Below are 11,736 nucleotides of genomic sequence, written 5' to 3' on the forward strand. Positions count from 1 at the left end.
CACATCGAGGTTTAAAAGGAAAATGGGAACCAAATTTGACTTGGCGAGACTGATGTGAAGAGACATAATTGACACCACTGAGCAGAGTTCTAAACATAGAGCTCGAAAAGTGACACTCCGCCAAAGTGATCCATTCATGTATTCATTTCCTTATTAATATTTGGACAGTCGCTATTGGAATCCAGACACTGTTCCGAGCATTGCATCCGGTTTGTCGATAGTTTTAGACGCTTTGTCCTAAATTTCCAGTGGTTTGCCAAAATGTCATCTTGCATATCAGATTTTAACGTCAGATGCTATCCATCAGATTTTAAACATCAACCAGCCTCTGAATTCTTTTCTGACGAGCACTCTTTAGAATTTCTGTAATTTATAATAACTACTCTGATCATTAGAAAGATTATTGCCGTGGCCCAGATAAGTTAAATAGTTGCTGTGATTTTTTTTTTCATGTTACAAATGTATTTCTTCCTTATAAAAAGCAGATAAATCAGCAGGCAAGCTGGATTATCACAGAATAGCATCTTTTCCTGAGCAGTAAGCAGCCCGTGTCTACAGAATACATAATTACTGGAGGCTGAAGGCAAAGCCACCGTTGTTTGTAAGATGTGTTTTCTCGCTACGTTCTCTAAAGCCTATGACATTTAAATTGAAATTATTTAGTGATTACTTGAGGTTTCTGTGTACTGTTCTTTTATGTTTCGATTTACACTTTTTAACACAATATTTTCAGAACAATTTCTTTTAACACGCATGTACCCAAGGTCATGCATTCAGATTCTCTCTATGCAGGTGCAGGGACTTGGTTCCAAATCCGACAGTTTGACTCGATTCCCCTAATTGTTTTTGTGGGTGTTTGCGGACGTCCTCTGTTCATCTCGCCCCTCCCTGTGCTTTCTCGGGCATCTCTGTCTCCCACCGAGTACTCGCCAAGTGCTCTGCGAGTGGGATCCTGTGGGGTTTGCCTTTGTTCTAATCATCACTGGTTGAGTGGTTACTGTCGCTGCCTTCACTGTCACTGTCACTGTCACTGTCACTTCCATTGTCGTTGCCATTACCAGACTTGCTCTGGCTGTCATGCTCATCACTGCTTTCAGAGCTGCTGTCACTGCTGTTGCTGCTGTCACTGCTGTCACTGCTGTCACTACTGTCACTGCTGTCACTGCTGTCACTACTGTCACTGCTGTCACTGCTGTCACTGCTATCGCTGCTGTCACTGCTGTCACTACTATCACTGCTGTCACTGCTGTCACTGCTGTCACTGCTGTCACTACTATCACTGCTGTCACTGCTGTCACTACTATCACTGCTGTCACTACTATCACTGCTATCGCTGCTGTCACTGCTGTCACTACTATCACTGCTGTCACTGCTGTCACTGCTGTCACTACTGTCACTGTTGTCACTGCTGTCACTACTATCACTGCTATCGCTGCTGTCACTATCACTGCTATCGCTGCTGTCACTGCTGTCACTACTATCACTGCTATCGCTGCTGTCACTATCACTGCTATCGCTGCTGTCACTGCTGTCACTACTATCACTGCTATCGCTGCTGTCACTGCTGTCACTGCTGTCACTACTGTCACTGCTGTCACTACTGTCACTACTATCACTGCTATTGCTGCTGTCACTGCTATCGCTGCTGTCACTGCTGTCACTACTGTCACTGCTATTGCTGCTGTCACTGCTGTCATTGCTGTCGCTACTATCACTGCTGTCACTACTGTCACTGCTGTCACTGCTGTCTGATTTACTGTCACTGCTATTGCTGCTGTCTGACTTACTGTCATTGTCACTGCCATCACTACTGTCTGATTTGCTGTCACTGTCACTACTGTCACTGCTGTCACTGCTGTCACTACTGTCACTGCTGTCAGTGCTGTCACTGCTATTGCTGCTGTCACTGCTGTCACTACTGTCACTGCTGTCGCTGCTATTGCTGCTGTCACTGCTGTCACTGCTATTGCTGCTGTCACTGCTGTCGCTACTGTCACTGCTGTCACTGCTATTGCTACTGTCACTGCTGTCACTGCTGTCACTGCTATTGCTACTGTCACTGCTGTCACTGCTGTCACTGCTATCACTACTGTCACTGCTATCACTGCTGTCACTACTATCACTGCTGTCACTGCTGTCACTGCTGTCACTACTGTCACTGCTGTCACTGCTGTCACTGCTGTCACTACTGTCGCTGCTGTCACTGCTATTGCTGCTGTCACTGCTGTCACTGCTATTGCTACTGTCACTGCTGTCACTACTGTCACTGCTATCACTGCTGTCACTACTATCACTGCTGTCACTGCTGTCACTGCTATCACTGCTGTCACTGCTATCACTGCTGTCACTGCTGTCACTGCTATCACTGCTGTCACTGCTGTCACTACTGTCACTGCTGTCACTACTGTCACTGCTATCACTGCTGTCACTACTATCACTGCTGTCACTGCTGTCACTGCTATCACTGCTGTCACTGCTATCACTGCTGTCACTGCTGTCACTGCTGTCACTACTATCACTGCTATCACTGCTGTCACTGCTGTCACTATCACTGCTGTCACTACTATCACTACTGTCACTGCTGTCACTGCTGTCACTGCTGTCACTGCTATCACTACTGTCACTGCTATCACTACTGTCACTGCTATCGCTGCTGTCACTGCTGTCACTATTTTCTGATTTACCTTTGCTGCTGTCTGACTTGTCACTGTCATCGCTCCCACCGTTGCCGTTACTGTCACTGTCATTAGAGTCTGATGTGCTGTCACCATCATCGCCTCCTTCTTTTGAGGCACTGCCGTCACCGTCATCTCTCGATTCATCTGAGTCATAAGAAGCACCTCCTTGGCTGCCGCTGTCACTGTCACTTCCTGAATTAGCACCGTCGCTGCCGTTAGACTCATCGCTGCTGTCAGGGCCGTCTCGTTGCATGGGCCCGTCGTCAAAATCGTAGCTGTCATACCCGTCGCTGTTGCTGTCACTGCCTGTTTTGCTGCGTCCAGCTCTGTCTCCTGGTTCTGGTCTCGGGCCGGGTCCTTGGACCTTGTCAACTTCTCCTTGTGTCTGGACGCTTCCTTTGCCCTCGCCCGTTCCACGCCGTCCTTTCCTGTCTTTGTCTTCCCCAGCTTCTTTGGTGGCATTTCCGTCGCCACCGTGGGGACCTTTGATCTCTGTTCCCTATGGAAGGGTGGAGAAAAGAATAATGAATTTGTTAATATTTGCAGCAAAAATTGCATTGATCTAAGGAAGACTGACTGGCCATAGGAATAGGAGTTCAGCTTCCAGCACTTCACAAACAGTTATTGATGAAAACAGGCTTAATTCAGTATTTTAAACTACTCTGATGTTTAGATTCTTTAACAACGAATCCCCATTCCTACCCAGTAGGGACTTTTTCACAAAATTGCATGGCGGATCCATTATTTAGCATAAGACTTTTCTAGAACCGTAACCAAATTTTTCGGCAACGCCTGATTTTTAAAATTGTTCTGTGTCAAAGTCTACTAAGGACTCTATAGCTTTCCCATCAAATATCCAAATAATATGGACGCAAAAATACACAGATGCTTGTAATGATTTATTTTTATGAGATCCTCAGAGGTTGGAGAGGAAGGGTTTTAAGTTGCCATTGAAAGAAAATTTCCGTCACAAACCAACCTTATCTTGGCTCTTCCCAACAGCATTTGGCTCTGGTTCTTTGGTGATTCCGTTCTCAGCACCTTTGCTTTCTTGGTGACTGAGTTTCTGGGTGTCCTCTTTTCTTTGGCTGCCACTGTCTTCTGGAACACCGTGAGAATCCTCCTCACTCTTGGAGGTGTTTTCTCTGTCATTGTCATTATGGGGGTCTTCTCTGTCTTCCAGGTCACCATCTTCACTACTAATGGAATTTTGACCTATGCTATTGTCACTGTCATCTTCTTCGTCATGGTCCTGACCCTCCTGGCCCTTGCTGTTGTCACTGCCCTCTTTTCCAGTCCCTCCATCTTCACCTTCATCATCACCGGAGCCCTCATCTTCATCTTCATCTGTTCCATTCCCGCTAGGACTCCCATGAGAATTATCCAGACCAACATCTTCTCCATTGCCTGGAGTTACTACCCCAGCCTCCTTGTCCCCATTTCTCTCGCCTTCATTCGGAGGTGTTATTCCTCCCATGTCATTCCCATTTCCACAGGGATGATTGTTTATTTCCTCTTCCTGGTCTCTACGATGATTGCTCCCAGCTGCTTGAGTTCCATCCTCTTGGACAACAGTGGCATCCTCACCCGGACTTGTAGTTCCAACACCCCCATTTGTATCTGTATCAGCATTTCCATGAGTATTGCTTCCATTTGTTGCTCTGGCGTTGTTGAGAATGCCACTTGCTGTGGTGTCATCTTCTTTCTCGTGTATCCCATCGTGACCATATGTGCCTGGTTTTCCTGCGCCCCCATTCCAGTCCTCAGTCTCCCCCTCTCCGTTTGCTAACGTGTGATATGTAGAGGAACTCTTCCCTCCTACTTCTGCCCACTGGGAGCCATTCCCTTCTCCTTTGTAACCATCTTGGGCATACCACTGCCTTCCTCTTTCACTTTCATGCGTGGGGAAACCGCTTTCTTTGCTGGTACCGTTGGCATTCAATGCATCCTGTAAAAGAGAAACAATTCAAAATTAACGATAAGCATCATCCTTGTGCAAATACCATAGTAGCTTTGTCAAAGAAAAAGAAAAAAAAAAAGTAAGAAATTTTTTAGAAATTTAAGATTTTTAAAATTTTTTAAACAATAAAAATAATAAAAAAAAAACAACCAAAATTAACGACAAGTATCGATCGTCTTGAAGTAATGCAGACTGCAATTTGGGGGAAGTTAATGGAAACCAAAGCCAGTTCAGGAATAGAAAATAAAAGGAAACACGTTTTATATCCACTACCTGTACTGGCACTTTTGATTTTGCTAGAAGACTTAAATTCACAGACTTTTCAGCAGCATGTCTCTCCAGTGGTTTGATGTGAGGAACCTGCCAAAGGGAAGACACTGGATATTGAAAACATCCTTATTTTGTGTGTATGTATGTGCACACAGACAAACACACATTTTTTTCCTTCAATAAAGAAAAAAAATATATAACACAAAAGCCAAAGTATTATCTCATCAAGTAGAAAAGAGAAGTGGCTTCTTACAGTATTATATAGAATTTAAATTGAGGGAATGGACATGCTTGAAGCTCTCACTTGGATGGGACAAAGGCAATATGTGTAACCTAAACATTTGTACCCCCATAATATATTGAAATAAAAAAAATGCTTATGTGCACAGATGGAAATAACATTCATTGGAAATCAAATAGGTAGGTGGACGGGAGGGGATGGGTAAATTCACACCTAATGGGTACAATGCACACTATCTGGGGGATGGGCACACATAACTTGGACTCAAATGGTACAAAAGCAGTTGATGTAACCAAAAGCAGTTGATGTAACCAAAATAAATAAATAAATAAATAATTTATACAAAAAAAAAAATAAAGCCAGAAGTTCTTAAAAATAAATAAATTGGGCATATGGATATTTTTCACTATGGCATTACCAATTTTATTGAAGTCTTAGCCAAACCACTTATCTCAACTGTCTTTTTTTTTTTTTTTTTTTAAGACAGAGTCTCACTCTGTTGCCCGGGCTAGAGTGAGTGCCCTGTCGTCAGCCTCGCTCACAGCAACCTCAAACTCCTGGGCTCAAGCGATCCTCCTGCCTCAGCCTCCCGAGTAGCTGGGACTACAGGCATGCACCACCATGCCCGGCTAATTTTTTCTATATATTTTTAGTTGGCCAATTAATTTCTTTCTATTTTTAGTAGAGACGGGGTCACACTCTTGCTCAGGCTGGTTTCGAACTCCTGACCTCGAGCAATCCTCCGGCCTCGGTCTCCCAGAGTGCTAGGATTACAGGGGTGAGCCACCACGCTCGGCCTCAACTGTCTTTTTATAAAGACAAACAGATAGATATTTGGTGGTTTTGCACGACAAGCTTCTTACAGAAGCGAAATCAAGTAATATACTACTTCTGTGCTTCGTAAGAGCGCAATGGAAGTACTAGAGAAAATTCTCAGCTACAGAAACACCAAATGTTTGGTATTTTGAAAGTATGTGCAAATATTAAACATGAAAGCTGGCTAATAAAATTACAAATGGTTTAATCATCCTAATTTGTGTGTGTGTGTGTGTGTGTGTTTTCTCTGTAGATTCTAAATTTTCCACAGGGAGCACATGAATCATAACTCTCTGAGTGAAACATTAGTTATCCCACATGTTGGAAAATCCTACCTTTTTCTATTATTCTTTCCTGAAAACTTTCTTGAACACCCTAGACTTTGGTGATATTAGAAGGAAATTCACAGAGCATGAAGTAAAGATGGACAAAGTCTCCATGACTTCTGGGCATTAATAAATTATCTGAATTAATAAATTAATAAATTATCTGAATTAATAAATTAATAAATTATCTGAATTAATAAATTCATCTGAATACATTTTTAAAATAATAATCCTTCTGACAGGACATGAGTTTCAATTAGATGATTGGGAGCATGCATTGGAGTGCATATTTAGTTTCGTTTCAACCCCAACCATAGCTCGAAAAGCCTTTAATGACAATCTAAGTGTTTGGACTCACCTTATCTGCGAAGTCTTAAGGAAATACGTACATATGTGTGTATGTCTACATGTATGTGTGAATATGTGTTAGGTTAAAAGAGATATCAAAAAGAGGAAGTTTTCTTGTTTGCATACTTACCGGAATGGCCCATGCAACTGCCCAGATGCAAAAATATATAATTATCTTCATTTTCTTTAGGAATAATAATCAATGGCTATTTAGAAATAAAGAAAAAAAAAAGAACAGCACAAAATTACTTATAAAGCAAAAGATGATAACCACAGACATATGTTATTTTGAACTCTAAGCATTTCCCCTTTTCCTGGGCAGGGAGTATGTATCCAATGCAAGAAGAAGACTTATGATGTTCCAGAACATTCCTGGAGTGGTTTGGAGACATATGGGGGTATTATCGGGCTCAGCACAAATGTAGCTTCCTAGATTTTTTTCTGCTTGCACCAATGAAGGGGAACAGCCATGTAGATACAAAGGATGTAAACATAACTTTGTCCTTCTTGATGCTAATAACATCTCTCTCTTCTGTATAGTTTTAATCACGAATTAACTCATTCTGCTAAGGGTGTGCTTGAAAGTTAAAGCACTTGTAATGCTCCCCCCAAATATATAGAATTTGGCTGTCCTAGACCTTAAGAGAAAGAAGTTACTGCCATGAGGGGGGCTAGTGGAAAGAACATGGGGTTTGGAGTCTGAGACCTGGGTTCAAATTTTACCTCTGCTACTTGCTTACAAACTTGTGTACATTTGAGAAACTTCAGTAGCTTTGTGAAGCCTTTGTTCCCTTCATCCGGGATAATAACAATGCCTGCAGCTCAGGATTATCCCAAGGTTCAGCAGAAGAATGATCGCTGAGACTTCTCTGACTCCACTTCAAAGGAGTGTTTGGTGTCTCTCTTCTGTCACCACCCAGAACCTTCTACACACCTCACTGGTAACACATGACTCTGTTTTAAAAAACGCCTGTTGGGCCAGGCGCGGTGGCTCACACCTGTAATCCTTCCACTCCAGGAGGGAGGCCGAGGCGGGAGGATCGCTCAAGGTCAGGAGTTCAAAACCAGCCTGAGCAAGAGCGAGACCCCGTCTCTACTATAAATAGAAAGAAATTAATTGGCCAACTGATATATATATAAAAAAATTAGCCGGGCATGGTGGCGCATGCCTGTAGTCCCAGCTACTCGGGAGGCTGAGGCAGGAGGATCACTCGAGCCCAGGAGTTTGAGGTTGCTGTGAGCTAGGCTGATGCCACGGCACTCACTCTAGCCTGGGCAACAAAGCGAGACTCTGTCTCAAAAAAAAAAAAAAAAAACCAGCCTGAGCAAGAGCAAGACCCCGTCTCTACTAAAAAAATAGAAAGAAATTAATTGGCCAACTAAAAATATATAGAAAAAATTAGCTGGGCATGGTGGCGCATGCCTGTAGTCCCAGCTACTCGGAAGGCTGAGGCAGGAGGATTGCTTGAGCCCAGGACTTTGATGATGGTCTTGGTGAGGGCTATATTCCCATGCAAAGTACCGACAAAGACATTTTATGAATGTTGTTGATAAATGAATATCTATTAAGATATGCAATACCTAGCACCGTTTCGGGCATTTCGCAATCTCCTAATAAATGCTAGGAATTATCATGTGGGACTTCTAAAAACATCATCCTTTGTCCCTGTTAGAATTCAAATTCAGCAATGGTCTAATACATATTTTTGATAAATTGGAATAGACATTGTATAATCTATGTGAATTAAAATTTTAAGTTTCTATATAGTGCCAGTTGGATTTCTTAATGTAATGATTCTGTGACTATAGAGAGGAAAGAAGAGTTTTAATCCTGTTTCATGAACACCCGCTGGATTTATAGATTATAGTGAGGCATTGCAAAATGGCCTTTTTTTTTTTTTTTTTTTTTTTGAGACAGAGTCTCACTCTGTTGGCCGGGCTAGAGTGAGTGCCATGGCGTCAGCCTCTCTCACAGCAACCTCCAACTCCTGGGCTCAAGCGATCCTCCTGCCTCAGCCTCCAGAGTAGCTGGGACTACAGGCATGCGCCACCATGCCCGGCTCATTTTTTCTATTTTTAGTTGTTTGGCTAATTTCTTTCTATTTTTAGTAGAGACTGGGTCTCGCTCTTGCTCAGGCTGGTTTCGAACTCCTGACCTCGAGTAATCTGCCCGCCTCAGCTTCCCAGAGTGCTAGGATCACAGGCGTGAGCCACCGCGCCCAGCCTGCAAAATGGCCTTGATCGAATATAATGGTGATAGTGGAAATATAATTTTGAAAAGTCAGTGACTATCAACTGCCATGAGAATTATTGGCCTTTTTCTTACAGAAGAAAGGACACAGTTCCAGAACTCCTGAGGGAAAAAAAAGTGCTTACTCCTGTAGCTGTTCAGTAGAAAGGCAAGAATCACTAGACCCCTTCAAAAATGCTATTGATTGGCCAAGCGAGGTGGCTCACGCCTGTAATCTTAGCACTCTGGGAGGCCAAGGTGGGAGGATCCCTCGAGGTCAGGAGTTCGAGACCAGCCTGAGCAAGAGCGAGACCCTGTCTCTACTAAAAATAGAAAAAAATTAATAGGCCAACTAAAAACATATAGAAAAAATTAGTCGGGCATGGTGGTGCATGCCTGTAGTCCCAGCTACTCGGGAGGCTGAGGCAGGAGGATCGCTTGAGCCCAGGAGTTGGAGGTTGCTGTGAGCGAGGCTGATGCCATGGAACTCACTCTAGCCCAGGCAACAGAGTGAGACTCTGTCTCAAAAAAAAAAAAAAAAAGAAAGAAAGAAAGAAAAGAAAATGCTACTAATTAAAATGAGGCTGAGGTGACCCCATGACAAGTCTAATGCCAAGTTCTAGGGCATAGACGTTGAAGGCCAGCCGTTTACTAAGCAGAAGTTAGATACTGTACTTTGTACTCCTAATCCTCATTATTACATAGACTATGCAGGAGGCTACACTGGGGTTTGGAGGAGCCATGGGGCCCTGGAAATGTACCCGTATCGAAAGCCAAAGTTATGGCCATCCTGTTTCCAAGCTGAGTGTTTCCAGCAATCTGACCACATTGGCTCTCTCCTGGCTCCACTGCAGAACAATGGCATGGTGATGCCTGTCACTCTTTGCCAGGGCAGGTAAATGGCAGGAAAATGGCTTGCAAGAACATAGCAAAGGCCTGTGTGTTGGCAGCCTGAAGCAGAGGCTTCGGAATTATGTGAGCCTCTTTCAGATCATTTCATTTTTCATAAATCTCACTTATGTCACACGTTCAATGAGATTCAGCAGTTACCAAGTTAATTTGGACACGTAAATACTAAAATAGCGAAAAGCAAAGCCTCATAAGAAGCCTTGTGTGAAAGCCCAAGGTGGATTTTAAAAATGAGTTAGTTATCTCATTTTTTTTTTATCAAAACTAATCCAAGTGATCAGATAATTACCAAATTTCCACCTCAGTTGGCCAATTTTTCAGTAACATGGCTTTCTTTTTCCAAATCTATCCCTTACCACATAATTTTCCGTTAGCCTTCAAAACATGCTCTCCGTATAACAAGTCAAAAGGGAAGAAATAGGTCCAATTGCAAAGGGCTGTTCACTTCTTAAAATCGACTTGGCTTCTCTGAAATTCAAAGTTCTTTCTAGAGAAATCAGTCGGTTCTGGGTAAAAAGAATATTCCATCTTACCTTACAAGCCTTCAAAGGGACTTTGAAATTCCAGAATTTCTTAACTGTCTCTTTGAAGACTGAAAGTGGCTCCCTGTCCTGGACTTTTGCATGACAATTTTGCACCTGCTGAGATTTAAACTCAGTTTGATAATTTTCTCAACCAATCACTGTTTAGGATCCCTGATGTGGGGTTAGGAAGTGTCACCATGTCTATGAAGCACATAATAGCTTCCCACTTCCACGCACTGATATGTGTTTGCTCACTGAACCTTCCAGTTCCACAGGGACTAGACTTACTTTCACTTAATTAAATAGCTCCTAGGAGGCTGTTTTGCGTCTTAAATACAGAGAATCAGTGTAACAGATCTGAAAAGAGCCACTTAAACTCTGTCACCCTGACATTTTTTGTCTTGCTAAGGCTGGCAATCTAAGAAAACTCTAGGTTTCTTTGGTAAATACGACTGCCTATTTAAGACCCCTGTCATTCCTGAGGTAGGTATTAAAGTTTCTATGCTATAATTCAAGAAACTGGCCATATGCAATAGCTTCGACATTGCCTGAGGCATCTCTAACAATCTATAAACAGTAACTCCCAGGAAATATCTCTGGATCTAACCTAAATAAACAGGGAAACGAAGCTGAAAGATCTATCAATTTAGCATTCAAGCTAAATTTTAAAAATAGATGTTCAAAATATAAAAATATGTAAAGCAGCTAGATGTTCAAAGGTGTAGAAAGACAATGGATTTAGTTCTCAATCATCTCTCAGGTATCTGTATCAGCTATGAAATGCAAAATAGAAAACCAGATCCTATACTTCTAGCAGAAAATTGGCTACCTGAACTCATGAGTCTCTTGAACCCTGAGTGTCCTATCATGCAGGGAATTTCTAAACCATTTCTCCAATTTATCAGATAAAAAACTTGACAGTCTCTGTCTCTCCATGCACTTGGTTAGAATTTTCAGGAATATACCAATTTATTTTTTACGTTATAATATTGAAGAGTGTGAAACACACAAGACCACTAACACTATGTTATTATGCAACAGAATTTATATCTCCAGAATTTATATACAGGAAGATAGATAGATAGTATGTATATACAGTATAAAGCTTATATGTAGAGAAAACAGGAAGGTTGAAAAGGAGTGAAGGGAATGGAAGGGAGATGTGTGTTGATGCTATGTTTTCATAGCAAGCACTTTGATTTTAATTATACAGCACATTTATTTGGGCAGCTCAAAAGTGCCTTACACATTTTAAGAAGGCCCAGATCTCTCCCCAGGAGCAAAACCTTCCACTACACACACATTCACCAGTGGAAGTTGGTGAACCGAATGTGCTTTTCTTTGCCTTAATTTGGATTAACATTAGCTACAGTCAGAGACCTCAGTAGCCCTCTCTTAATGATTGCTAGATACAAAATCAGTGTGGATATACAT

The 11,736-nt window shown here is 42.3% G+C and overlaps 1 protein-coding gene across 1 annotated transcript; it reads right to left on the reverse strand.

Annotated features, from left to right (window-relative positions):
- Window positions 1-972: 972 nt before the first annotated feature.
- Window positions 973-6,820, reverse strand: DSPP (dentin sialophosphoprotein). Its single transcript, XM_012774072.2, has 4 exons — window positions 6,770-6,820; window positions 4,912-4,998; window positions 3,658-4,626; window positions 973-3,177 (listed from the first exon to the last, which is right to left on the reverse strand). The coding sequence occupies exons 1-4, from the start codon at window positions 6,818-6,820 to the stop codon at window positions 973-975; spliced, it is 3,312 nt and encodes a 1,103-aa protein (XP_012629526.2).
- Between the last annotated feature and the right edge of the window lie 4,916 nt (window positions 6,821-11,736).

The sequence above is a fragment of the Microcebus murinus genome, chromosome 29 (genome assembly GCF_040939455.1).
Source record: "Microcebus murinus isolate Inina chromosome 29, M.murinus_Inina_mat1.0, whole genome shotgun sequence".
NCBI lineage: Eukaryota > Metazoa > Chordata > Mammalia > Primates > Cheirogaleidae > Microcebus > Microcebus murinus.

Excerpts from the sequence above, each read along its gene's own strand:
- DSPP (XM_012774072.2), bottom strand. The coding sequence starts at position 6,820 with ATGAAGATAATTATATATTTTTGCATCTGGGCAGTTGCATGGGCCATT. Across the intron at positions 4,627-4,911 it reads AATCAAAAGTGCCAGTACAG|GATGCATTGAATGCCAACGG; the intron begins GTAGTGGATATA and ends TCTCTTTTACAG. Across the intron at positions 3,178-3,657 it reads TTGGGAAGAGCCAAGATAAG|GGAACAGAGATCAAAGGTCC; the intron begins GTTGGTTTGTGA and ends ACCCTTCCATAG.